The 27,770-nt window shown below is 40.3% G+C and overlaps 2 protein-coding genes across 6 annotated transcripts in view; both read right to left on the bottom strand.

Moving 5' to 3' along the window:
• Positions 1 to 4,052, bottom strand: part of kidins220a (kinase D-interacting substrate 220a) — a 46,424-nt gene extending 42,372 nt beyond the window's left edge. For 4 of the 5 annotated variants that reach the window (XM_040136587.1, XM_040136589.1, XM_040136591.1 and 1 more), the window contains exons 1-2: positions 3,890 to 4,052; positions 3,471 to 3,556 (exon numbers count right to left, since the gene is read on the bottom strand). The gene's annotated coding sequence lies outside the window, so the exon portion shown is untranslated. The remainder of the gene's footprint in view (positions 1 to 3,470; positions 3,557 to 3,889) is intronic. The other variant, XM_040136588.1, reaches the window with a different exon arrangement.
• A 2,220-nt stretch (positions 4,053 to 6,272) lies between these two features.
• mboat2a (membrane bound O-acyltransferase domain containing 2a) overlaps positions 6,273 to 27,770 on the bottom strand; it is a 36,878-nt gene continuing 15,380 nt past the window's right edge. Inside the window, exons 2-13 of the mRNA XM_040137869.1 lie at positions 24,472 to 24,617; positions 21,150 to 21,227; positions 15,749 to 15,844; positions 14,443 to 14,498; positions 12,599 to 12,653; positions 11,356 to 11,542; positions 10,418 to 10,610; positions 9,796 to 9,899; positions 9,641 to 9,705; positions 9,140 to 9,272; positions 8,123 to 8,274; positions 6,273 to 7,360 (exon numbers count right to left, since the gene is read on the bottom strand). Of these exons, the coding sequence (XP_039993803.1) occupies positions 7,180 to 7,360; positions 8,123 to 8,274; positions 9,140 to 9,272; positions 9,641 to 9,705; positions 9,796 to 9,899; positions 10,418 to 10,610; positions 11,356 to 11,542; positions 12,599 to 12,653; positions 14,443 to 14,498; positions 15,749 to 15,844; positions 21,150 to 21,227; positions 24,472 to 24,617 (1,446 nt within the window). The 3' untranslated portion in view covers positions 6,273 to 7,179. The remainder of the gene's footprint in view (positions 7,361 to 8,122; positions 8,275 to 9,139; positions 9,273 to 9,640; positions 9,706 to 9,795; positions 9,900 to 10,417; positions 10,611 to 11,355; positions 11,543 to 12,598; positions 12,654 to 14,442; positions 14,499 to 15,748; positions 15,845 to 21,149; positions 21,228 to 24,471; positions 24,618 to 27,770) is intronic.

Here is a 27,770-nt window from a genome sequence, read left to right as displayed (position 1 = left end):
GTGTGTGTGTCTGTATGCATTTCCATATGCAGTGTTTCCATGCATTTTTGTATTCTTTTTTCTTTTAAAAGTTAAAGAAAAGGCAATTTTGCTGTACGGGCACATACACGATACACAAACTTCCACAAATTAAGTGATCAGAAATACCATCACACCCTATATGTCTTTCTCAGTGGTAATTTTAAGTTGACTTTTTCTACCAGGATGTTATAATTTGGTTACAATTGGACAATGCACTGAACAAGCTCATTACACAAGAGCTAAGAGGGGCACTTAGTTCAGTCCAGTTTAGTCCCGTCTGCCTACTCAGGCTGAAAACATGAACTGAAGTTTGTCTGTGCAGTATAATGAAGGCAGAGCAATCACAACGCTCCACTCAAGAAACTGCACCAAGTCATCAAATACCACTGACAACAATCAATAGTCTTTAAACTTTCTTCCTCTGAAGTAATAATGGAAAATTGATGCACTTGACTGTGCACTCCAATTATGTCAAGACCAACTTCAGTTCTACCCTCCTCCACTGCCTTAAATTGGACTTTGTGAAACTTGTGTACGCTAAAGAAGAAAAGTGCTGTTTTTTGTTGTTGTTGTTGTTTTTTTTTTTGTTAAGGACCCGAAAGTATAATAGGTGCACAGCTGCACATTGTTTCACTGCAACTGCTTTGCATTGCTGGGAATATAGCAATAAGACGCAGTTAGGTAATCGTCTGCGTCTGGAAAATCAATGCAGGCAGCCCACTTCGGGTAGATAATCTGTAATTAGGCTGCATTATTCTAAAGACTTATTTTAAACCCAGAAATAGACCAGCATGTTCCTCTATATACTGAGTCATGTTAACCCCTTTTATGCAGGCAAGTGGGCCGGATTTTTTCTAGTCATAGCTAAATCCTGGCAATGTAGTTGGAGTTCATCAGAAATATTTACAAATTACATTTTTGTAACTACTTGGAAGTGACTTCCTCCTATATTCAGGCAAGATCTTCCCATTAAAAGCCCCAGACTTTTAATGTATTATAGGTATAAACCTAACAAAAAAAAGCCCCTCAGATATGGTTGCTTTCACTGTATTAGAGATTCAGTTGATCGATGAGAAACTCATAAATGTTTCATCTCGCTGGGCCTCCTGCATCATGGTCAGCCTTACTTCCTGCCACAATGACATAAAATTAGCTGCATTTATTGCTTGGAAGTTGTCTCGGAAATGGGTTTCACATAAAGACTACCAAACATGCTGCACAATATTTCACCATAATCCTTGAGACAAGCAGCTCAGGCTCAGGTCAATAACGCTTAAATGTCACATGCCTGTTGGGCTGTCAGTACAAAGGCACAAAACAGTCAATTCAGTCAAATTTAAAGCTACCAATCAATGACTATGTTCATATTCTTTCTTTGTTTTTTTTCTAAACTCTAACCCTGTTTCTCCAATCAGGGACCACATATAACTGTTCTCTCATATCACAGTGTCATGCATAAGTGAAAAAAATCCTTTGTTTACAGGGAAGCCTGTTGACACACCCTCCTCAGCTCCTTGTCTCTCAGCACAATGGGTGGACGATTACACCACACAAGAACCAATCAGTAAACATTTAGCTCTCTCTTTCTGTAGAGCAAAGATCAGATGGCAGATTACACACATCCTTTTAACACAACACACATCCAGTAAAAGCCAGCAGAGACAAACACCAATAAAAACAGCAAAAAACAAATTTACTAAAGCCGCTAAAGGAGTGAAACATGGTCTGTGGAAAGAACTACAAAGGTTAAAAGAGGCACCCCTTACCTTAGTGTGGGATGAAACTTATATTTGGCTATTCAACACCAACCTTTTATCCCTTGCTCACTCATACACTGTATCAACAAGCACTGCCCGGCTCACGCTCAGCATCCCCCCTTCACTCAAGGCTGAATATTAGATGAGGGGGGCTGGCCTACGCCCATCACACAATAGACACACGCGTCCTTTACATGCACTGGCTCGACACCAATTTACACAGATAAAAGGGGAGAGACAATTAAGATGTTGGCCTAATTTGGGTAATTTCATTTTATGAGTAATGCAAAAAAGTAAAATTTGGCTGATATTAATGGCGAGCTATCACTTGCAGATTATTACTGTACTCACTTAAGTGTGTTTAAATGACCTACCTGCTAATTAGTTAGTTAGTTAAAATATGAAATTGATGCTGGTGCACCTTTTTTTTTTTTTCTCCCCAGTTTTTCTTTAAATATCCACTACCGTTGGCCATCTTAACCTTCAATGTTGGGCATGAAAGTATTGACAAAAATATGATAAATATCCAAATATTTTTTTAAATTAAAAGCACTGATCTATATCAGAATGTGAAATATATTTTAGAGTAGGGCTGCAACTAAAAAACAGTTTTCATTATAGATTATTCTGACCATTACTTTATCAAATAATTGATTAATTCTCTGTATAATAAAATGTCAGAAAATAGTGAAAGATTTGTCTGATCAACAGTCAAAACCAAAAGCGTATTCCATTAATTAATTGAAAAGCAGCAAATATTCACACTCAAAAAGCTGCAACCAGTGAATTTTTGGCATGTTTGATTTAAAAATAATTTTTTGCTTTAAAAAAAAAGAAAAATCACTAATCACAGTCGTTGCAAATCAAGTTTGATTGACTCACTGATTAATTGACTAATTGTTTCAACTCTATTTTACAGAAGGGTGTCTGTGCTTTTAGAAGACAGTTACACTCAAGAATAGGAAGGTACACAAGGAGAATTTTGAAAAAGAAAATTAGCAGCAAAGTAATATGATGAGCAAACAGGTAGAGGTATTCGCTGCTTCTTCCAGCCTCCCCACAAAATCACTTAATCAAACACAGAAATATTTATCACATAACTGTAAAGCAGGAAAGCACAAAGAAATGTAGAGCAACCAAAATCCCAGGTGATATCTTTTCCGGTTTCACTACACATCAGAATTGTTTATATCAATATACAGAACGGTCCAGATCTACTTACGGGTCAGATATGGCCCGGATATCAACCTACAAATCCAAAAACACCCTAGTCGGCTGTGCTGTTATCTGAATACACACAAATGTAGGTAGTAAGAACTAAAGAGGCAACACTGGATAGGATCTCTAAATTTAACCAGTAAGCTCTTCAAGGCTTGTCATGTGGGTATGAAACTGCTGAGGATTCATTCCCTGGTACATACCAGGGTCTGCCCCTCCCAACAGTTTCACTGGATTATTGGAAAACTTTAAAAAGAAAAACATGGTCTTTTATCAGTGTGTTTCTTAGATTAGAGGGGGCTCTGGTTTTTCCTCTGAAAAGTTGTATCTGAGTAAACCTGCTACTTGGAAGTAGTGCCTGGTCACAGGAGCTGCTGGAAAGAAAGTAAAGGCTTAACAAACAAGGCAGCCAGGACACACTGTCAACAAAGAGGTGATAAACATATTGTGGGTCTATGCTGCATGTTTCCTTACTGTATCTGCAGCTTTAATTAAAACTTCTAGCAAACAACGGGTAACGTTATGGAGAGTCAGCCCCTTCTCGACTGCATGTCTTCGGACTGTAAAGAAAAAAAAAACATCTGGATGAGACTCACATATCAAATTGCCTCACAAAAATAAAATAAAAAATGATGTGAAATAATAAAAATTATAATATAGTTTGGTTTTTTTTCTGGTTTATGAGAGACAGGTTTTGACACGCACTCTACAAACAGATTGACTTCCCGTGTTTAGTGCTGTCACTAGGAAGCAGCAGCAAAAGCAGAAGCTAGCTGAGCTCCCAGCGGCTAACAGGCTAACGTTAGCTCAGAGGGGCTAGCTCTCCAACAGGTCCTTGCTCCTTTTTCACCTCTAAAAGTAAAAAAAAAAAGTACAAACCAAAGTCTTCCTACCTAGGCTGGGCTGCTCTGAAATCGTATGTACTTTTCCCGGTCCGGGGAATTTGGTCAAAAATACCACTTTTTCATGCCATTTTGTTGCCTCTCTGTTTTTTCTGCCGAACGGAGCAGCCTTGACCTAGAGCTCCACCTCCTACTTTCCCTGGTTACAGTGGCGTAGCATGTGGCAGAACTCAAAATACTGTACGACCCTGAGGCGCTACACCTCATACTTACTTTACTGATTCGGATTTTAAAAGCCTGTCATGAGAATATAAAATATTATTTGTTTTTCAGTACATGAAACTACCCAAGAGCAGGTGAAATACATAAAATGCGCTCAAGCTACAATAGTTATAATCTACTGCATAATCAGTGTTTATTTTCTTTTAATACTTTAAGCAAATTTTTCTAATAATACTTCCACCACTGACTTTCACTCTCCAGCTTCTACTCCATTACCTTTTATTTTTATGCATATATTGAGCAATAAATGATGAACCTAAAAGGTGAAACCCAATTCATTACATCCCAAGAAAGTTTCTCCCACTTTCTACGGTGTCTTTGGGTGTGCCAGTTAAACACATGATTTGAATTATGATCATTTAAACAGTTATTTGTAAATGTGTTAGACACTAAGTAAAGTTACTCGCCAAACTGATGTTTCTTTTGCAATGAACATGTGATTGCTAATCTCCATTTCCTTCCTTGTGTTTGCAGTTTTTGGGAAGATACTGTAAAGTATATCGTTATGACAACATTTAAAATATTTTTAGATCAGCTAAAGTTCACAAAAATAAATACCTGTTTTATCATAAGATTTAAGCAACATAGGCCTTTTTCACAGCAGACATTTTGACTTATCATAGCAGAAAAAGCACAAGCAACATGTTTGCTTTCGGTGTTAATGCCAATATTAATTTTCAACAGTAATACAAAACAAGGCATCTATTTTGAAGTAATTATTTGTACTAATATCAATTTCCAATACTGGACAAAAATAAGGTGTATTTTCAAACATCATTTTAGTGTTTAAAAATAATTTCTCTTTATTTTGCCACATAAATCAGAATTTTAATGTACTGTTATACAAATCTTTCAATAAATTTCCTTCTGACACAAAAATAACCATTATGTTACACAGGCGCGCGCGCACACACACACTCCCGCGCGCGCACATACACACACACGCACACACAAATAAACACACGCAGGCACACACGCATACATACACACAAAACAAAATGCGCCATTCGTGATTTGGCACTTTGGACATATGGAGCAGTTTGCATTGATCTGCTGGTTTGGGTGGCCATGCAGTGCAATAATCGCTATGTTTGTAGAATGACATCCCTTTCCCTTAGGTGGGCCACACTCGCCTACAAGGGGCCCAGGCTACAAATATAGCTTACTTGAGACCACATTGACATGTACGGATCACATGAATACTGGTACACACACAGTTATGGCAGGAATATGCAATGTTAGAAAGTCACCGGAAGAAAAAGAAAAAAGGTCCATACTTCAAAGCTCACCTCTGCTTCTTTGTTATTATTTTACATATCACAAATATACCAAACCAACTCAATTTACTGACATTTTTTTTAGAAAAAAAAATATGCACTAGTGTTTATGATATTGCGGGTTTGAAATCACCAGACTGTTTCCTGCTCTAACAGATACGTAAAAATGTGTCATTTGTCTCTTTAAACGACAGTTAGGTGCTTTTTGGGTTACCCTCTCTGGACAACATTTTCTTCACTAGATCCCTAAAAATGTCTTATGATACAGGCTGTTTGAACTGCTGCGCGTTTTAAAAAAAGTAACCTGGATGATTTGAAAGGCTTGAGGTGAGCCATGGACGGAAAGAACATGAGGAACCAGTGTCTCTCACGCCATACGGTAAATGCACCCTGGAACATCCCCTAACCTAACATAAGAGCACACAATATGAAATGAGACCACTTACCAAAACGGCTGGTCTATGTCTTTGAATTTTGTACAATATTATGTCACATACATAAATAACTTTATCAGATTTCCTCACAGACAAATGCAAATTGCACACTTATATAATTTATAGCCTGAACACAATGTGTGCTATCATGAACTGGTTTGTAATAATTATGGCTACAAAACCTTATGACAATTAAATAAGTTGTCAGTGAATGCGGTAACCTGATTAGATTTCTGTTGCATCTGTCAGATTTGAGACGATGAATTAAACTGTACAAGTGTTCAGCAGTGATGTTAACTCACTGTGTTTCACCAATTATACAATTTTATTTTTTAGGACTTGGATTGATTAAATAGTTTTGGAGACTTACAGTATTACAGAGGAGAGACATTTGAACACAGAGGAAACCTGTTGTGTGAAAAATATGAAGACATTAAAAAAAAAAAAAAAAAAAAAAGAAAATCATCACACCCCTGAACCCCAAGTCAAAAGAATTCTACATCACGACAGGTTAAATAAACTCCCTTTGAAACACACATTTATCTGATGAGTTATGTTTGTCAAAAACGCAGCAGATATGAAAAATATAAAAAACAAAAAACCATTTAGTAACTCAAGTGCCTCTTTTAGACTCTCAACTGCTGGAGATGGACGAAATTTGAATTCCAGTCACCCCCCCCCCCCCCAAAAAAAAATCATTAAGAATGGATTTCAAATAGTGTTGTCGAAAACATCTAAATACAAAACACGAACATTATGAATTCTTCTCGAATAAAGATTTTAAAAAAGACAGAGATCAAACAATATTTTGAGGATCCTAAGGCCTGTTTGAAATTGGCAGCTGATGATAAAGGTTATGTTTCTTTTACATTAACACATTTTCCATTTCCCCCTAACAGAGGTGTGTATCCAGACAATGACAAAAACCCTCCACATACTGCACTTCTATTCAGTGAGCATGACCCAACACCACAATGGTGTGACTGTATTTAGGTTCTTGCAGCATGCCATCATAACTCAGTACATAGAGGGTTTAAGGCAGCTTGGAAGTCTTCATTTTCACTCATGTAATGTAAAGTAACCACTATCACTCATTAGTTTACACGGTGGCCATTGTTACATCCTGGTCTCCTTTCCATGTCAGAAGTGTGATTGCTGTCATCCTTGCTACTGGAAGTTTGGACAGGACATTGACGTTGTGTTTTCTCCCTGTTAGGATATTCAGAGCATCCGATATTTGGTTCTTTGTCAAGTAAACAGACTCGCCCACACTCCAGCTCTCAGTGGTTTCGTAGTTCGTCTCAGTGTTTCTGCTGCTGAAGGGGACTGTGCGTCGCCGTCCCGAGCCTCATGTGGCCTTGTCTTTCTGGTTGCAGTTGTTGTCTGTGCTGTTGTACTCTGTCTGGTTGTCCAGTAGCCTGCCCTTCTGTAGGCAGTCTTGCTGCTCTTTAACCTGCCGGCGTCTCGATTTGACAGGAAGGGCCAGCACCACCAGCAGACACAGGAGGTGTAAGCAGAAGTACCAAGACCTGCACAGACAACCCATAATTTGCATCATAACTAGCCATAGGAAAAGAGAAGTGGCTCGATAAGTTTCAATTACAGCAGAAAGAAACATAAAACTTTTAAGTTTATTGAGCAAAAATAACTAAAATTAGCTTTTAAAAACAAAAACAAAAAAAGCTACTTCTTGTTGACAGAAGAACAAGACAAGACTGCTCAGTGTCAACCTAATCTATATATGGAAAGACCATTACCAGACTATTCAGTTATGCTTATTATGTTACTGACCTAAACGAATACCCATAGACAACACTGCGTGTATATTACAGTTCCACCTCCTTCTCCTCCCACCTCCTTGATCCTTCACTGAGTGTGTTTTATACTGCCTGTCTCTCTGCCACGTGCCAGTTTAACGGCAGCCGTTGTCGGCTCTTTATTTCATAGCAGCAGCCGAGCATTGTAAATGCCGCTCGTTGTCTTTCCTCGTAGTCAATCCTCCCCACCCTTTGCTCATTAAGCTGTCTCGTTAACTGTTACAGCCTGTTACGGCCAATAACAGTGAACCAGGTTAATGAAAAGTGGAAAGTGTTCATCTCTACACTGCAGGCAATAACTTCATTTACAAGCTAGATATTACAATTATTTTACATAGCAGTGTTGTGTGCAACTCCCTCTAATAATTACCTCACAGAAAAGCAGAGCCCATAGTTTTCTCACTTGTTATCTGATTACTTAGTTTAATGGGCTCCACAGTGTTATCGACACACAATTCAATCAAACACACATACCGGTAGAATTTGAGTGAGGGTCCCACAGCAAGGAGGACAAATGGCACCACTGTGTAGCTAATGGCAACCTGAGTCCATGCCCACGTGATGACATCATAGATGCACTTGTACGAGTCAGAGCCCAGAAAGTACGGTCTGATGTTGTGCCTTACCTGGAAGAGAAGAAAAAAAACGCCCTGTGAGTTGAACTTCTCAACATAATCTTTAAGTAAATGAAGCTCTGAACCTAAAATTGTATTCCACTCATCCGACTGCAAACTAAACTCAACTTGAGTTGAGCTAACTGACCTACTTTCTCAAATCTTTCACGACAGCAGGCATTACTGCCTAGTTCTGCTTCTTAAATGCCCTCTCCTTCTGTCTTTTTGCATCTTGTAACTCTATCTCTGGACATGTCTGTGTGGCGGTGGCCAGTAGTTTTATGGTGTTATTGGGTCAGGGGTCTCTGTGTCATCCTCTTGATAGAGAAGAAGAGAGTCCCTGCAAGAACTCACCTGCACAACAAAATTTACTGCGCTGGGGTTTCAGTTAATCAAACCTTCCCAGGTAGATTATCCAGAATTATTGTGTGTTTCATCCTGTACCAACACTCCACTGTCTCTACATAAATATCATCTTGGCTCCTTATTTCACAAGACCAGAGTAAAGAAGTTTGGCTTAGCAAAGATTAGTGGTAATAGCCTCACACTAAAAATGAGGTATGAGCAGTACACACTTTGTCATTATCCCCTTACTTGCCATTAAGGGATTCTGTTGCATGTTTGTTGGTCTGCTAAGTAGCTGTGGTAAACCTAAAGGGCTCTTAGACTCTGGCAGGGCAGTGGAAAAGCAAATAAATCATTTTTCATGGCAGAATTTCTAGAACGAATGCAGGGATCAGCTCTTATATTATGATTCCTAATCTGCAAGAGCAAAATATACAACTGTAGAGTTTCAATTTTGATCTATTTCATTCAACGTGGGAAGAGAAGCTCCAACAAAAGGTACTGTATAGACAGAAACAGTGTGTACACTCACTGCACGTGCAGCCATGGTCATGGCAATGCCAGTGAGGAAGGTCAGGTAGTAGCCGGGGTACACCCCATGCCACATGGCTGACAGCAGGAAGGTGGCAGTAGTGGGGTTGATGGGACAGCGCTCATAGCAAACCCTGGGGATAGGACAGGGTAGGAGATGGCACACATTCAGTGTTTGGTCAAACCAATTCAAGTAGAAACAAATGAAAAGTTTCAATGCAGATTTCAAGCCACCATTTGAAAAAGACACAAAAGGATATTTGTCGTCACATTATGGATTGTAATAGGAGTCATAAATGTTTGCTTTTGTCAGGAGAATTTGTGACTTCTGCGTATTTTATGAAGCGAAAAATGTGCAAAATAATTACATGGCATTTTTGCAATCAAAACATTCAATGCCTGCCTTATACATTTATGCTGATATTTGAACAACTTTCAACAGCCAGGGCTTCCTCTCACAGAAAACGAACAAGGTACAGTCTTAGAACCTGAATGCTTTTACCTTTTGAGCCAAAGCGCTGTCTGGATATTCCAGTTGTCTAGGAACATCTTGAAACTGGTGGCAAACTGAAATTGGATCGCAAACAATATACTTTTAGGCTTTAGTTGAAAAAGGCTTTTATCAGGATATAATGGAACTCATAAAAGGAACCCAACCTCAATGTCCAGAATTCTGAGATTTGATATCAGGTCCCACCGTGGGGAGCCATCTTTGTTGTATCCATTGAAGCCAAATCCGGCAGCGTTGTTGATTGCATCAGCTGCAGGAGAGAGGGACAAATGTTTCTGAGCGCTATAACAGCAACATTAAAGGATGACTACAGCCATGCATCCTTAGAATAAATCAGTTTGAGACGCCATGACAGAAACACACACTGCATCACATGTATTTGTCATTGGAAAGAATAAAGAGCTGTAGTTTTCAATTCAGCACTAGATGGCACTGTTACTTCAAGAAATGTTGTTGAATAAGAATTTGAACTTCCTTTTTGGGCAACACATAAAAACAACCAAATTCCCTGAACCCAGAACAGCTCAGTGAGTTAGCACCACTCAAAGGAGCAGAGCCATTGAACAACAACTAAAGTGGGAGCGCTTCTACATAAAATTCAGTTTTAGCCCTGCTTCATCTCTAAATTCACTGACTTTGCCAGTCTCTTTTTGATACCTGTCAGCCTAATTCATTATTTAATTTTAATTTGCACAAACATGACAAAAACATGTATCTTCATATCAAATGTGCGGGAGGAAATGTGTACTTCAGACATGTCAAACTCACCAAGTGTCCAAACAAAGTAGTACTTTGGCCGCAGTGCCAGCATGGCCAGGTACAGGTAGATGACCTGAAGATGGAATGGTGTGGAGTTGACAAAGTCATCGTCTATGGAGTGCTCGACTGGGAGCAGCTTGCACAGAGACAGATAGATGGCCAGCGAGATGGCACATGTGCACAGCTTGGAGATGACGTCATTCTGGGTGAAGAAGAGAGGAGAGAGGCGGATACAGAGAACCAGTCCTGTTAAAACTCATTACAGTGCATTATATTCAAAAAGGAACAAGAACCTTATTATGAGATATTCTTGCGCTTTAAAAACTCTGTTAAGTCGAGGTTAACTCAAGTCCTTGAGCATTCTTTCATGTTTTATATTTAGCAACATCTATGTTTCACTCTGTTCCTTGCTCTTATGAGATGAACACAATCGAATCTTGGAGTATAATTAAATTATTTATGCATTATGCAGTAAGAATACATAAATAACATTGAAGTTTAGAAATTTGGGTCATCAAATTCTCAATAATGTTTCAGTTTCTGTTTCTCTTTCTCTAAAGGGAGCCAAATGCATTATAATAACCCTGGTCTCCTTTAAAGCTCCTCTACTCTGGGCCTTTTTCAAACATTCCCAAAATAAGCACTTAAAAGAGAATTGCATAGTTTAAAATTCCATTTTGTAATATCAAAACCACTCATGATGATTTCACGTACTCTCTTTTAGGGTTTAAAGAACTTTGAAATGTTTTTTTGCCCAAGATAACGCAAAGTGTGGGTCTATTTTACCATAGTGTTTGCAGACTTTACTTGACATATACACTTTTATTCGTGTGGGAAAAAAAATGTCTGCATATCAGACTTTATCTTCAACTGGAATGAATTAAGATGAGTGGGACTAAATTCTGTTTCTTAAAACTGTACAGAACCTCCACCGAAGTGTGTTGTACCTTGGGTGAGGGTTCACTTTGCTTGTACTTCCCATTCTCCTTGCCGTTGGCGTTCTCCTGGTGGCGTGGCTGGTAGCATGTGCCTTCAATGAAGGCCATGTAGTCGTTGTAGGAGCAGGTGGGCCCTGCCAGGATGCCCATGAAGTTACAGTTGTAGCTCAGGTACTCCAGCAAGCTGGGCATCCGACTTGAGGGCCAGAGGGAGAAATGAGAGCAGATACATCAGGGAAAAAAAAAAAAAAAAAAGATCTTTTCAGAGCTTTACTATTACATTGTTTCACATTCATTACACAGTCCAGTCCGACAATCCAAGACTGACTGAACCCAGGAATTCATGCCTTAGAGCAGTAGTCCCTCTTTTTTGAGACATCAATTTACAATACAGTGTAATAGTACACCAGACAAAATACCACGTGTAGGGATGGCTACCTGTCCGCTGTGAAACCAGGAGGGAGAGTCTGAGTGCTTTTACTGACTCTGAAGATTTTGCAGTCTCTTACCCTTCCCTGATGAATTTAATCTGCTGGGTGAGGCAGCAATCCAACGGCCTGAACAGGAGCTCTCGTCTCAACTGCTAATTCCCCACGTTCGCAGGCAACAGCTATGAGTTAGCAGCTGACTGACAGCGACAGTTTATGAAACAAAGGTCTGGTGCCTCATGTTTGGGGCCTTATAGTTACACTGCATTTACTGTGTTTTGTAAATGTCCAATGCATTTCCAAGATAAGAATGCTTTTTGTAGCTGAAACTTATTCTGTGGCTATGAGTTTTTACAACGATGGCTAGATGTCAGGCTTGTTCTCTGTTCTGTCTCTTATCTCTGTTGTCTCAGCCGTGTTGTCACATATATTAACTCCCTGTTGACTCACATTAGCAACTCCTCTCCCCACTCAAATCCTGCTTTTTGCATTCTGTCCACAAATCAGCTGCACAACCATCTCCAATCGTGACGATTGTTCTGCAGCCGTAATGCAGGATTGATGGAGGGAATGGGCATTCCTAAAATACAGGTCACGTGAGAGTAGTAAATGCGTGGTTTCCTAGATACGGGGCGCCTAACAGCCCGCTTGACAGCACCAGAGAGAGGTTGAAAAGGGGGGCAGTGTGCTGATTTTCTATGCAAGAAAGCAATGAAGCCTTTATTAAATTAAAGAGCAATGTTTCTTTCAGACTGAGCTCATAAATGCTCAAGTTTTTAATTTGGCTCAATCTAAAGCAGTAAAAACATACCTGAGTCACATACCTGATAGCTAGGTATTTCTGACTTGGAGTCAGCTGCGCCTCTCGCTTGGTCAAACCTACAGGCAGACACAGAGAGACACTTACTTTAATTTATATACATGTACACCTGGAAATCATGATCTGAGAAGGAGTTTGATTCAGGAGTAACATGAGGTATGGATGCATAACACAATAACAGAATAACAGTATAGAATGTGCACAGTAACAACAAGGATTGCTGGTACTGCATCCCAACCTAACCAGTGTCAGGGCCACCTTGCAACACACAAGCCCAGGAAGGACATGTGCGCATGGTCCCGTAATGTAAATAAAACCAGCTACCTTCAGCTGAGTTAGCAGAGGACAGTAAGGGAAAGGGGAGAGAGGAAAAGCAAAGAGTGGAAAGAGGAGATGATGCAACAGGGAGAGCAGGCTGTTGTGCACATAACCTAATAACAATTCATCATCTAACACAGGTCATTCCATTGTTCTGGCTGTATATTTGTTTTGGCCCCATAGTGACAAATATTCTAAGAGGACAATTTTGGCCAAAGAGTAGATAGTGGTTACCTTTAATAACGAGAGGGTTTGTAAAGGTTGGCTCTATTCTCATGGGCTGAACGTATCGGAGTCATTTTGTTTTAATCAGTCTGCGCTTTGTTTATGAAGACCTGCGGTTATGGAACTCATTAGACTGAACACTCACGGCCAGCTCTGGCAACATGAGGTACACACAAGGTTGAGCTGACTTTAGTTACATTCTGCTGCTCCTCTGGCCACAATTAAACCTCTGATCCCAGTCGAATGAATGAAAAGATGAAGTGTGAGGCTGCTTCGCTGTGCCGTTAATACTCTGTATTCTTGAGGGCTAAAATATGAGCAGTCTTTTGAAGCATTTTATTGTATCAAAAAAGTGCAAAAACAGAGCAGTGCGCACATGTGTGTAAGTATACACAGCACAGTGGTGTGAGAGTGTGACAGTTGACTGAGGATGAGGATTACAGTCTTAGTTTCTCATTAGAGTCTCAGTTGCGAGGAGAATCAGTGATCTGAACAGAATTTAAAACACTATAATACTCTTCACTGCATACACATGCATGCACCCACCAACACACACCCATATACAAATTGTTATTAGACTGCTGATTGTGTTCAGTCTAGAATATCCTGAGGGGGACTTAAGATTCCAAGTGGGAACTAAAAAAGCTGTGAGTGACTCATCATTCCCTCAATTTCCAAGTCTCTCCTTTGCCTCTGATACTCGATCACACTTGTTTATTTTAACCCCCGGTGTCAAGTCTCCATCTTTATTTATTGTTCATTAGCACATGTGGTGCTTCAGTTATAGCAGCCGACTCTCCATTAGGCTTCAAAAAGCGAAATACAGGTCAGCCAGTGGAAGATAAACTGGACCCTGTGCATGTCAACTAAAGCTGCTCTGCCTTAGAAGTCAGAGGGTCTACAGTACTTCCATGGCACACGATTGGCTTACTACACATACCTTGGTTGGGTTTGTATATTCTGTAATAAATGGTTGAAGGACTACTGTCCAATTTTAACACTATGCAGTGTAGTTCAAACTCAGCTTGTGTTCAATGTTGGCCATTAAACATAAAGAGAGAAAAGGGGGAGGGGAGTGCATACTTGGTCAGTGCTCCATTACATAAGTGTTTATGCTCTCTTTCTCGTTCACTGGTCCATTGTCAGAAGTGACTACTGGTTCGGAAACGTGGCCATTTGAACCTTTTTTTAAACTCTTAAGGGAATAGAACCAGCATTTTCACTTTTCGCTCATGTTTGCCCCCCCCCAACCAACACACACACACACAAACACACACACACTAAAAACACACGCACTTATCTTACCATCGTGTATTTCAAACGCCAAGCTGGTTATCTTCTGTGTTATGACCATCATGGGCCTAATAAAAAGCGTTAAACAGAAACAGACCAATTTAATATTTTTAATTTCAAACCCATTCCACTCCTTACAACATAAATACTCATGTACAACACATACAACAAACTCATCGCTGTATTTCCATTATTTTTCTTCACAAGCTGACATTTCCTGATAAATATTTTTATTACATACTTGACCTTTCTTGTGGATGTTTTTAGTTTAATCAAGACATTATCCCGTTAAACTGCTTTCACACACTTATTCAGCCAGCATTATTGCACTTTGTATGGCAGGAATTTAGAAACCTTTTGTGGCATCATGTAACTAATGGCCCTAGATGCCGAATTACACAGTAACAATAGTAACAGTCAGCTGCAGTAATATTTTCACAATGGGAAGTTTCCTCCATGATAATTGCAGGCCCTTTTTAACTTCCTGTAGCAATTTTTTTTCTTCTTCCGGAATTCTTTAGGCACCGCTCCAGTCCTATGCTACTCGGTCCTCTTCCTCCAGACTTGATGAAACCACTGTCTCTCAAAGCAGTATATGTATAACGTTGTACAGTCTGCTCTCATGTTCTTTAGCTTGCACTGAGATATATAATACCTTTCTGTTGATACCTGCATCAGCAAGTCCTAGTTCTTGACTAATTTTATGCATGAAAACTGCTGGTGTCAGCATCAAGTTAAGCTACAGAGTCAAAAACAAGCAACAGGCCACTGATTTGCTGGTCTTTTAATAAAATTACTTCAGTTTTGAGGAAAATTATAGACTACCTGGTCCTATAGAACAAAGCACATTTGACTTTAGCGTTCTCACTGACATTTTTGAAAAACCCATGTATTACATTTTCAAGAAAGAGGGACAGCAGACGCCGTAGTTGAAAGAATGAAATATCTGCCCTCGCAGAGGCAGTATGGGTTTGCATAAGGTTGCTTAGCAACTAGCCACCCCCACCCTGCTGGGAGTGCAGGCTGTCTGCTTGAATTGTCAGACAGTCCAGAGGAGTGGGAACCAACCACAAGGAACTATAGTCCCTATCGACGTCCTCCTGCGGACGCAGCTGAGCAATGTTACAAGCTCTTGTTACTGTTCAGCTCAGACTGGTTGAGTCATATGCAATGTTCCCCTGACTCTTACTGGTAAATTCTCTTTTTAGCATAATTTGTTCACCATTTAGGATTAAAAATTAAGACCAAGGGAGGCCTTCGGTTTTTAATTAAGCACCAAAAAGATTATAAAGAGCTCTGTGTTGTTAGTGTAGCTTACCCTGTAAAATCTGCAGAGTACATGCCGTAGTCAAACACGTAGACTCGTGTGATCTGACACAAGATCAGATAGCTGAGTGTCACGATGAAGCAGTACCTGTGCAGAGAAAGGCAAGAATAGAAAGGGGATAAATTATATCTCAAATAAGTAATATCTAAAAAAATACAAAAAACTTGAGTTGAGACTTGAAAATAATATTACTTTTTGGTGTATTTGTTCTCATTAATTTGACGTACACAGTGATTCAGAGCTTTTCATCCTGATACACGTAATGTAAACCTTTAATTTCATAGTTCTGAGGAGAGAAAGTCCTTTTTTTCCGATACAATGCAAAAGACAGTGGATACGGTAAAAGGGCAGAGCTATGGAAAGAGGAGGGGGTCACAAATTGGACAAAAGGAGGCTCAATGTGTCACTGTCATTGGCTGAAGACAGAGGACAACACAACCTTTCAACAGATGACTAAAGACAGCGCAGTCCTGAAGCCTGTGGTACAAAGCTGCTGCAGAGTCAGCCCAAGTCAAAGCTAGCCGGCTAGCATTCCTCTGCTGCCAACAATAAGAAGATTGTGCTGCTCTGTGAAGGAATACAGCACACCAGCTAGAGCGAGGCTGCAGTGGAGAGAAGACTTAACGGGACCTCTTGATTCTGAGAGCACACTGTAACTGCAGTCCGAAATACAGCGAAGACATCATCTGATCCTAAATGCCAAGAATTTAAGTAAAAGTAAAATGAACCACTCGCACTGCTGCAATATGAAAATTTTTCAGACCTTTCAAGCACTTTCTCAGTCTCCAAAAACTCACTACTACTGTTACGCACGACTATTAATCACAAAACCCTCAGAGAAGGCACTGTGAAGAGGAGATCATCATTGTACAGTCCTTTTATGTGCTCTGAGATTTCTGTGTTGGTATCCAGCCCACACTTGGCGTTTTTTTTTTTTATGGGCATAACAGTGAACACAACATTCTTCAGCATCCTACACATATGGCTCTTTACAATAGCAACCACACTCCCAGACCCGCCTTCCAGCACCAGGGCTCGTTCAGTAATACTCGCCTAAATGTGTGTGTTGTGGTAATGCTGGTATCCATAGAGCTTTCTACGGTGGACACCCTAAGTGCTGTCTAGCTAACATTGTCCAGTATAAATTTCTCCTAATTTAAACACGACCTTTCAAGAGAGGTGAAATAACATCAGTTTCCTGAACAGAAGGCAGACATTTTTGATCTGCCTTTAAACTTAGTCTGCATACTCATTAATAGTTTGGCTATGGATGTTTTATTTAAAATGGAATTACAGTAAAAGAAGTGCACATTTGTAGCCTAAGTGACCTCATGTGGAATCAAACCCAGAAGCTCATTTTAATCAGCATCCTGACAAGTAACTTTACTACTTTCTACAACGTTTTTTAAATCTGGTTTACAAAGTTGTCTCAAATGTTCCGGTGCGTTTATTTGATTTTATTCTAAAAAAGCCCCAAAACATGCTACTGTTTAAATGTGACAAGGTTCAATCTCGATTAACAGGATTCTTAATGGGACATAAAATGTGTAACTAAACTGGACCTGCAAACAGGTATACCAGGGTCCAAGCACCTGGCGAAGCTTAGAACTGTACATCACCAGCGCTCCAAATTGGGAGCACCAAGAGGGTCACGCCATCGCTGCCAGGACAAGGACTGTATAGTCTGTATCTGCACTGAAACTTGTCTCAATAAAACATTTTGCATCTCATTCATAATGTCTCCTAATTTAAACACAATTCTCTGTAATACACACCTAAAAGCTACAAACGAAAAATAAAAGTGAATCTCTCTAGTTCATTTCCCATTTACTGATGTGTTATACACAGACCTAAAAACCCCATGAACCGAAATTCTGCCTACAGAGTAAGGTAAGTTGTCCTCTTTCACTTGTTAACAGTAGGGTGTCACTGAATTTGACATTTTCTTGAAGCGACAATATCCTATCGAAGACCATTCCAGCAATGTCAAGTTTAAAATAAAATGATATTGCGTTAAAAAATAACAACAATTATACATTTGGCAAATATTTTACTTGCTTTAACCCAAAGCCCAAATCGAAACTAGGCTATATGACATAGATTGACATTTTAGCAGTGCAACAAAGTTTAAGGTTTTTCTGTTGACTCTACAAACATTTTCAGTCCATAGCCACAACCATATTTCACCAAGCTCGGCTCTCCCTACGGGCAGCACAGAGCTGCAGTTATCAGTGAGGACATGAGCTATATGTGCTGCAGCAGCTATATTTGCAGTGAGCGCACCGGGGATCCAGTCTTTATCCTTATTTGATTTGTGTTTGTGTAATTTATAGCTCAGAGGGGGGTGTTTCATTTCCACTCAAGGCATCGGATGGAGCCTGGGACTGAAGCAGGCTGGCCCCCCACTGTGGGACAGCGGTAGACAGGTCAACGACAAGGATCCACACAGGAGCTGGAGGTATAGATACACACTATAGACACACACCAAGACCTCTCTCCAAGGTTGTTTACACATAGTAAATGCCTCCAGGCATACTTCATGCTTGCTCAAATGCATACACAGATCCAGAAGAAATTTCCATGTGTTCAGCATCCAACTGTGAGGAAGTAATTTGCACACTTATCAGCGTTATGTCCACAGTCATGCTTTCACACCAAAACTCATATGAATTACAACTAAATAGCATGCTTATGTTATGTATATAGAGAAAAATTTCTCAATTTTATCCTTAATTGAGGCCCTCCTAGGGATAGGGAGATCATCCTAGAGAGCTCACTGCCTCTGCACTTGAAAGTGTCTGCTCTGCTTTACTGTTCTTGAGCTGCTAGGTCAGCCAGGACTGATATACTGGGTAAATAGCTAGAGGGCGAAGTGTCAACTTTCAGCATCACCCTTCATTCCTCCATGTCGAACCTCGTCTGAGAGCCAGTCAGTCGACCCCCACTTCTTCAGGTAATAAACTGACATATGTAGACACCATTAGCTTTAACTGTAGTTCCCAGCCTGTGGGCGGGGGCTCGCACAAGAGGTCAGAAGATACATCCGAGGGTTGGTAAGGTGATTAACAGATGATGAGAAAGGAGAAAAACCAGGAAACACCAGTTGCAGGGGGTTGCAACCAAAAATTGCTGAATTTTTAAGGTCTCACAAGCCAAAAAGTTTGGAAGCCACTGACCAAGAAAAATACCAACCTGCCATGCTGTAAATAAAAAAAATAAAAATAAAATAGGCTATAGAATACAATAATAACTTGAAAACACTATATTTGCATCAAGCACCAGGTCTTTTCTGTTTTCTTCAGCAGTCTCAGATATTATAATTTTGTTATGGTTGTTCTTTTGCGCCAGTTTCAATTAATGAGGGCACTTGCGTTACTGTCGCAGCCTTCTTCACTGGTTACACCATATCTATCGCTTTCACAGTTCTCTGTCTCTCCTTCCTGTTGACCAGCAGGCAGTGCTGTGTTCACACTTGAGGCAAGTAGGAGAGCATCTGGAACATTCCCGGTCTGCTCACCAAATTCAACAGGTGAGCAGTCAAAGAGAGAGGGGAAGAGTCAGAGATCCAGAGTTGCACGAGAGTGTATGGTATGAAATGAAATGTGAAAAAGTGGTCTGGTGAGTCTAGAGCCGCACATTCATAGCAAGTGCCACAGTGCAGGAAAAAAAAAAAAAAAGCTTTTTGCAAGTCCATAAAGCTGTCACACTGCACTCACTGTACACTCTTCCCCAAGCGCTGGGTGCCTTAGTGGCAGAACAACAAATTGAGAACATAAGTCCTGCCACAGTGCACTGGTCTTGGGAGTGGTGTGCTGTGCAGGGTGTGTTCCCAAAGTTTGTGAGTCTCAAGCCTGTGTGTTGTCACATCAGCCGGCAAGTCTGATAACAAGACTTTGTCCAGTTTATACCGTGTATATGTATTCAACATTAATCCGATTTATTTTGTCTCTCAGCAGCATTATCATTAGCAGTGGTCTATAAATAAATCCCTCAACGTGTATTGTAATACTGTGAAAACAGAGAGGAGGGATGGCTGCGATGAGAAATACAGCAACAATAGAGGCAATTTGAAAGGAATGGGACAAAAAACTGGGAAGGAGGCAGAGAGTGAGAAAGGGACAACCTTATTATTGGGAGAAGATTGGACAGAATATGACACGAGTAAAAAATGAAGGTAGTGTAAAATGAGTCAGAGTGAGGCCTACACCTATGTATTGAAATATCTGAAAGCCTTGACTACCTGTGCAACCAACTCAAGGTTATTCCAAAGAGCGAAGGCCATGGGTGAGACATTGGGATGACTTATGCTCATTTGGCAAAAGCACAGAGCCCAGAGTTAAATTTCAACCGGCTGCTGCAATAATAACTCATTTGTTATGCAAAAACCTGAGGCAGTGGGTTCAACGCTCCCTGCAAACATGAACATGTCAGTGCGCCCTGCCTCTGAGGTTCTCCTCCTCCTCCTCCCGGCCCCTTAGCTGCACCTTCATGCGGGGTCTGGGCGAATTTTATCTCTGAATTGTGATGGAGGTGTGTTGGTTTGGCTTGGGTGATGGTCCTGGTTCTCAGTTTCATAGGAGCTAGAGTAAGATAGCGTGGACACTGCTTATCTACCCACTTATGTAAGAGACAGAACACCAGGCTAAAAGCACACTTATACTGTTTGTAAAGGGTTTAACGTCCAGGAAATATGTGATGTGCCATTTGATGTAAAACACTGCTGGATGTCGAAATGTCATTCTGTCACAGGGTTCTGAGTCCTTCCTCTTTCTGAGCGCAGTCACTATTGTGATTAATGTTTTGTTAAGGATCTATTTAAAGTGCTCTCCCCAGAGGTAAACATCTACTGTTTACACCTGCACTCATAACCTTGAATTCGGGTAAAAATAACATCAAATCAATGTGTGTGTGTGTGTGTGTGTGTGTGTGTGTGTGTGTGTGTGTGTGTGTGTGTGTGTGTGTGTGTGTGTGTGTGTGTGTGTGTGTGTGTGTGTGTGTGTGTGGTTGTCTCGATGAGCCATGGGCACAGATGGAAGCCTGGGGGCAGAATCATCGTCATCGGGACCCAGGCTCATGTGCCTCAAAAAACACAGACGGATGAAGGAGCAAATATGAGACTGATCAATAGTCAACCAATTTGCAGCATTCATATTATCTAACATGTAATGTAACATTTCTTACACAATTCTGGTTTACTGCCTTGTCAGATGTCTTTGTCAATCTTCCACTTGCCCTTTCAGGCCTATTAATGTGGGAAATGATGAGGCATTTTGCAATTCTGCGTGATTAAAACACTCCGAGGAACCAATAGTGCACGTAACAATTTGGGCAGAAACCTTGCACATTTTTAAAATCACGTTCTGCAGTTCATTTCTACTCCACTTGACCTTACTTGTGCATGTGCTCCAGGCCAGCGAAGACCATCACACTGTAGGACAGACCACTCTGCACCAGGAAATGGAGGGAATACCTGTGTGGAGACAGGCGACATAAATAATACATTATTGTTGCAAATGAGAATACAAAGGAACTGCTAGGGCATTTAGTGTGCTAATACAGGAAACTTTGGTGCGGCTGATACTTGGCGGCTCAGGATTCAAAACATATCCTTTAGGTTTAAACCCAGGGCTTCTGAATGCTGTCTCAGCTTACCACTATATTCAAACTCTAACATTTTGCTGACATAGTTCATTCTTGGCCTGTTATTTACCGGAAAACGTATTCTTTCAAGGACACATGCCCCTTTGCTTAGACCAGACTACACCAGAATTTATTTGCTCTCTGTATTACAAGCCACATCCTGTTTTATCACCCCATACAGTCATTGGGAAGAAGAAATTACACCATTACACCATTACTAAACCACAGTCACACCATCAGCCATGTGAAGCTCCCCCCTTACGACCCAGTAATGTGTCATCTCCGGTCACAGGACAGGATGGTGACGATCAAGACACACTATGTTCTTAAATGATTCCCATGCCTTCCGGCTGTAAGACTTCTTATATCGCACCATTACATTGAATTGTGTATCAGTGTGTGTCCGTGTTGATCAAACAGCCACCTCTCTCCCTTCCCATGGAAAACAAAAACAGGGCACAAACACACAATTCATCAACAGCAGCAGCAGCCGCTACCAGATGGGACTTTGAAGGTCACAGTGTGTAATGCTGCCAAAGTCAAGCCCTCCAGGAGAGGAGAGGTGCCACAGTATGTTAGCAATGAGTCAACAAAGAGGCAAGGGCATCAGGGGTCGGCAGGAAACAAGGGAGGATAGGTTGGGTGAAAGAAATCAATGTAGTAATATCTGAGGAAGGGAGAGAGAAAAGGCATCTAAAATTCTTACACCAAAGAACATTATAACTTCTGACCTGTTCGCTTGGGAAGTATTAAACAAACATGACAATCTGCTCTCATGTCTAAAATGAACTCAGTCCCCTTTGGTGGCGGAAATGTTTCAACAGCTCAACAATCGCCGACGTTTTTCTCCAGTGACATTCAAAAACAAGCTTGTACATCTGACAGCGAGGGAACACGGCCTAAAATAAACTAAGGCTCTGCAGCATCTGCAAGGCAGATCCTCTAGGACCTGTAGCCAGGTGCCCTCCAAGACAGAACAGAGTGAGTATTTGTGTGTACAATAAAAGTTGAAATTATTCTGTGTGTGTGTGTGTGTGTGTGTGTGTGTGTGTGTGTGTGTGTGCATGTGAATAAAAGTCTGAATAAAAGAGTAATTCACGCATTACACACGAGCAGGGTGCAACGGCAGAAGCTGAATGGGATCCTATCGATAAACGTGTGCATGGCTCCCAGTTACTGTTACTGTTTAAATAGTGTATAATTTAGAAAAAAGTATAGTACATAACTTGGAGCACTGAGCAAAGTATTCTATAAACCAACTCACAGTGTGGTTGAGCCTATGGTTACTGACATCCTCTGCACTTTTATATATATATATCTTTTACCTCTACTTTATACCATTTTTCTCATGTTAAATGCAGATTCATGAAAATGTTGCTGATCTCTCCTCAAAAAAAGAGAGAGACAACCCTTTAGTGCAAATTTATTTTAAAAGATGATGTAGTTGCATAATTTATCATACATATCAGCCCATGCTTTCACTTTTATGTGCCTTTATCATGCCATTTAACTATTGGACAGTCTTGTTTCTGATTCAGGAATGAATTGTACAAAATTAGCTCCCCTCTCCATAACAAATGATATCATCCAACCACAGCTCAGTGTCAGGCTTAGTGTGTGCATGAACTGTGTCACAAGGTTATCAAATAAAGCTCTCACCTCACTCCTCATCACCTATTACCTGATGACCAGGTAACATTTCATCTGGTTAGCATTTTCCCGCTAGCTGGGTATCTAGCTAATGTTTCCTAGGTTTGCTCTCTTATACACACACACACATACATAGCGGCCCCTTTGTGAGGCACTCTGCCAGAGGTACAGTGGGTTGTCTATTACACGGCAATAGCTTTCTAATTAGATATCAGTTACTACCCCATCGACCCGTTTGCTTTGGCCAGGATGGAGAGAATGAGGACAGGGTGAGGGAGAATGAGAAAGGGAAGGGCAGTGAGGGGAGCGGCAGAAGTGATAGGAGAAAAACAGGATGATGGCAGACAAGCTGCAAACAAGGAGAAGGGTGTGGGATGAAGACAGGAGAACAAAAGCAGAATAAGATACAGCAAACTCAATGGAGTGACCTTTGAAAAGAAAGGTAATGAATGAAATACTCTTTACAAGAGACTGTGTCTATAGCTTATTGTACATGTAGCTGAGAAAAACTATCAACAACACTGAATTATCTAATTTCACTGAGGTCCATAATGGGAAAATCCACCTTAAAACAATGCTAAGTGCTAAGTATGTTTCTTATTCCCCCAGATAAGCAAAAAAATGTTGATAAAATGTATTAGTAATGTTAGTTAGCCATTTCAGACTATGTGAGTGGTTACTAATTACTGAATAATTCATGTAGAGATTTAGAGCAATCTAAGTAGCAGAAAAAAATACAGCTGAAATTAGGCTGCAACTAAACATATTTTTAATTATTGATAAACCTGCCCCTTATTTTCTTGATTAATCGTTTAGTGCAAGAAAGTAAGAAAACAGTGAAAAATGTCCACCAGTTTCCCTGAGTCCAAAGTGACATCTTCAAGTTTCCATGTCTTCCTTTGTCCAACATACAATCCAAAACCCAAAGATATAAAGTTCCCAGTGGTGTAAAACAGTGAAAAGTGGCAAAACCACACTGCAGAAGCTTGAAGAAGATTTTGACTGAAAGATGAATCAAACAATTGATGATCAATATAGTTTTTCTGTCAGTAAAGTAACTGATTCAAAGTAACTGACTTATCCTTTTAGCTGTAGCTGAAATGCTCAGGTATATTCTCTGGGGTTTATGAAGTAGCACTCTGGGAAATGTAGGAAAACAACTTAAATAGAAATGGACAATAACTGAACTACGAGAATAACAATATGCTTTTAAAACAATCCAACAGCATTTACTGAAGTAATATATATACACGATATTATCAAATTGGGACATGGCCCCAGACTGCAGGAGGGATCTCACTAATATAATACTTTAGAAAGAAATTCTGAGGAAGGAAGGAAGGAAGGAAGGAAGCAAGGAGCAGAGTATAAGAGGGCAATGATGACAAGAAAAGCGCTGATGGATAAACAGAGGAGTGACTCACCAGCCAAAGCAGAAAAGAGCCAAGTAGAAGCCCAGCAGAGTGGCCACCACATGTCTGATGAAGGGACTGGTCTTACTGGGGTGGAGGTAGATCCGAAACCACACAGCCATCAGCAGGGCAAAGAGCTGACATGCCACAAAGTTTACCTGCACAGAGGAACACACAAAAACATTGTTGTAGACGTATGAAATCAAGATGAATCCAAAAAGACAGATTGCTGGAGCTGGGCCAAGTTCCGGGATTAGAGCAATATTAAGGCAGATAAATAAGTGAGAAATAATGAGAGAGAGAACCACAAAGTTGACCCGGTTTACTGTGGAAATTGTAGAAATACAGAGGTTTGGTAAAACAAAAGTGTAAAAAAAAAAAAAAAAAAGTAAACCTGGGTTACAGTGGGTGTTTGAGACCTTGTTTCATCTGCTAATGTCTCCAAATGGTGCAGCAAAGAGGCTTTACTCCAGGCAATAGTAAGATTGACTGGATCAATCAAGGAGGGGACAATGGAAACCTCTCTGTTTGATTACTAACAATTTATCTCTACTCATTCTGAAGGAAGGGCATGTCCATCATGCCCTATTGATCTGACTGGATCATGTTATCCTGTCATTTTGATTATTTTAAGTCTAAGTGATGAAACCACCAGCATGACCATGGCACACCCCTCTGTAGACACCGCTTGTTCAATTATCACTCCCTGACCTCATTGCTGTAGGTATTACACAGTGTTGAAAGTGTGTGTATGCCTGCATACGTATTTCAGTCTTTTCAACCCTTACAGAGTGATGACTCAGGGATAGTCTTGCTATTAATAATCTATTTCTTACTCTCATCATCACACTGTACACTTGCACACACAGATACACACAGGCACAAAGTAAAAGCTTCCTGATTAACTTCTCCATATCCTCTAAGTCAGTTCTCTCTGCCTTCAGTCTCCCTTTAAAAATGCAAATACACACACAAACATAACATAAAAAAGGTGTACATGAGACATTGCAAAGCAAGAGCTGTTGATGGAGTACAATGACGTCATAAATGGTCAGTGACTGTGCACATCTTTTTAAAACCCAGGCTAAATTACAGGGTATTACAAGGCTGATTTGGGACAAAGGAGAAGCAGACATGAGTAATTGAAAAAAATCATCACACTTAATACTGCAAAAGGGCACTTATCCTCTAAGAACCCTTCATTGTTTGATGTCACGTTAAGTGATGCATGTCTGAAAACACAATGGCCCATGTATATAGGTCATGTTAACAGATCCGTCTGGCCAGTAAGCAGTGAAAGGCTAGAGACACCATGAGCGCCATCCAATATCTATGGAACCTGCATGATTAATGAGAGAGAGAGAGGGAGAGGGACAGATACAGCCTTACGCTCGTGGGCCCTCTAAGTCTGCACAACTAACAGATGTAGTCACAAAATCATCTGCAGCATTAGCCTGAGTGTATTATATCCAGTGGCATGTGGCAGTGAATATTGGGGTTTTTGTCTTTCCCTGTACACATGAATACACAGACACACACAAACACAAAGCTCAGGAGCCTCAATAACAGGAGCTTGTCTCTTTTGTTCTTCGGTTGTCATGGATGGTATTGTTCAAGCGTGGATCCCAGTTGGCACTAAGATAACTATTAATTAACAAATAATCCAGCAAGAGAACCTGAAACAAAAGGCTGTGAGCTGGACCCAATGCTACTGTCTGAGCTTAACCCAAAAGCAAACAAAATGTAAGTAATCCATTGGCCATTTATTTTCTACCATGGTGTGTCATTTTAGCTGCAGATAGTGTGTCTACAGTGTCTAAAGGCAAACAACTAGTCATCTAACTATCTATTTAGCTACACTATCTGTTATGGATCAAAGACAAACAACTCAACCCAGCTATGTGCCAGTAAAGATTAGTTTTTATTGACACTGGCTGCTATTTCCTTCATTCAACCATGAATAATACAGTAAGTAGGCCTAGTTTTAGTCTAAATCGATGTGAATAAATGAGCGTTGGGCAAATCTGGCAACATTACACCAAGGTTCAAATGCAAATCGCCCCCTCTTCCTTTCAAATCTAAACTGCTAAAAACAAAATGAGATGCTCTGGAAATGACAGCAAATCACATCAAATGGACCTCCTCCGGCTTCCTCTTCTCATGCAGGTCTCTTTTTCAAACAGTGTTTACCCAATGCACAGCTTTGGATGTCATTTCATGCTTTGATTACTTCAAGCTGCTCTCTTGCTGAAGAAGCCATTGCTGGTTTGATTGGCTGAATGAAAAGCTGATTTGCCAGCCTGTGTGCCTGCCCACAGTATGGCCGACTGAATCATTTGCAAACCGGGAAACATCCCACACTTACTATAGTCACTAATTTCTAAAAGCGACCCGAAGAGGCAAAAATAGCCAGAAATTTCAAATAGTTAGATAGTTACAGCAAGGATCAAGCTACTTTTCCTGTGCCTGTCTTATACAGTATGTTGTTAAAAAAAAAATCACAAATAGAACTATTTTATACAATACATTCTGTTCAAGTGATTGTGTCCTTACAAATGACTTTACAAGTGGAATGACAAATGAACTTGGGGAACTGCAATAGCCTGAGAGTAAGAGGTTTTGAAACCAGCCCCTCCCTGGATATCAACACAGTGCTTTGTAAGAAAGGAATTTTGTGTGAAAGAGTGGATGGGCGTGGCAGAGGAACTGTATTGTTAAAGGCACCAGCAAAGTCGAGCTGTGGGTGGCTGCTTGAAAGCTGACTGTGCGGCAAAAGCTCCGACTGAGCAATTTATCAATTTTGAATCATCTATCCTCAAGCTTTTCATGTAATATGAGGAATAAGACTGCTGTAGTTGACCTATTACACTACCAACCATTTGATTATGTAGAATAAATAATATCTGTAGAATGGAGTAAAAAAGAATTTGGAACTACACTACAACAGCAAATGGCTTCCTGAAAACTCTTTGAGAGACACCCATTTACTTTAGGGGCTGTAGCTTAAAAAAAAAAAAAAAAGGCATGGAGTTGATGATTTTGCAGCAGATCCTCTGTTTGCCCAAAACCAAACACCTCAGTCCAAAAAAAAAAAAACACAGTATGACGTGAAAACAAGTCAAAAGAGCAGCTGAAGTCAATATTGACAGAGCAAATGGAACACATATTTAACAATACTTTAAAATACCACCTTACAAACACAAACCCTCTCTGTATTCAAATAGCCAGTCTGTGTTTGTTTGTAAGATTAGCTAAGCCTGCTTTTCAAAAGAGCCATCTTTAGTGGCGATGAGATATGCAGAAATCGTTCT

The sequence above is a fragment of the Xiphias gladius genome, chromosome 10 (genome assembly GCF_016859285.1).
Source record: "Xiphias gladius isolate SHS-SW01 ecotype Sanya breed wild chromosome 10, ASM1685928v1, whole genome shotgun sequence".
Classification (NCBI taxonomy): Eukaryota; Metazoa; Chordata; class Actinopteri; order Istiophoriformes; family Xiphiidae; genus Xiphias; species Xiphias gladius.
This window is presented reverse-complemented; position numbering and strand designations above follow the sequence as displayed.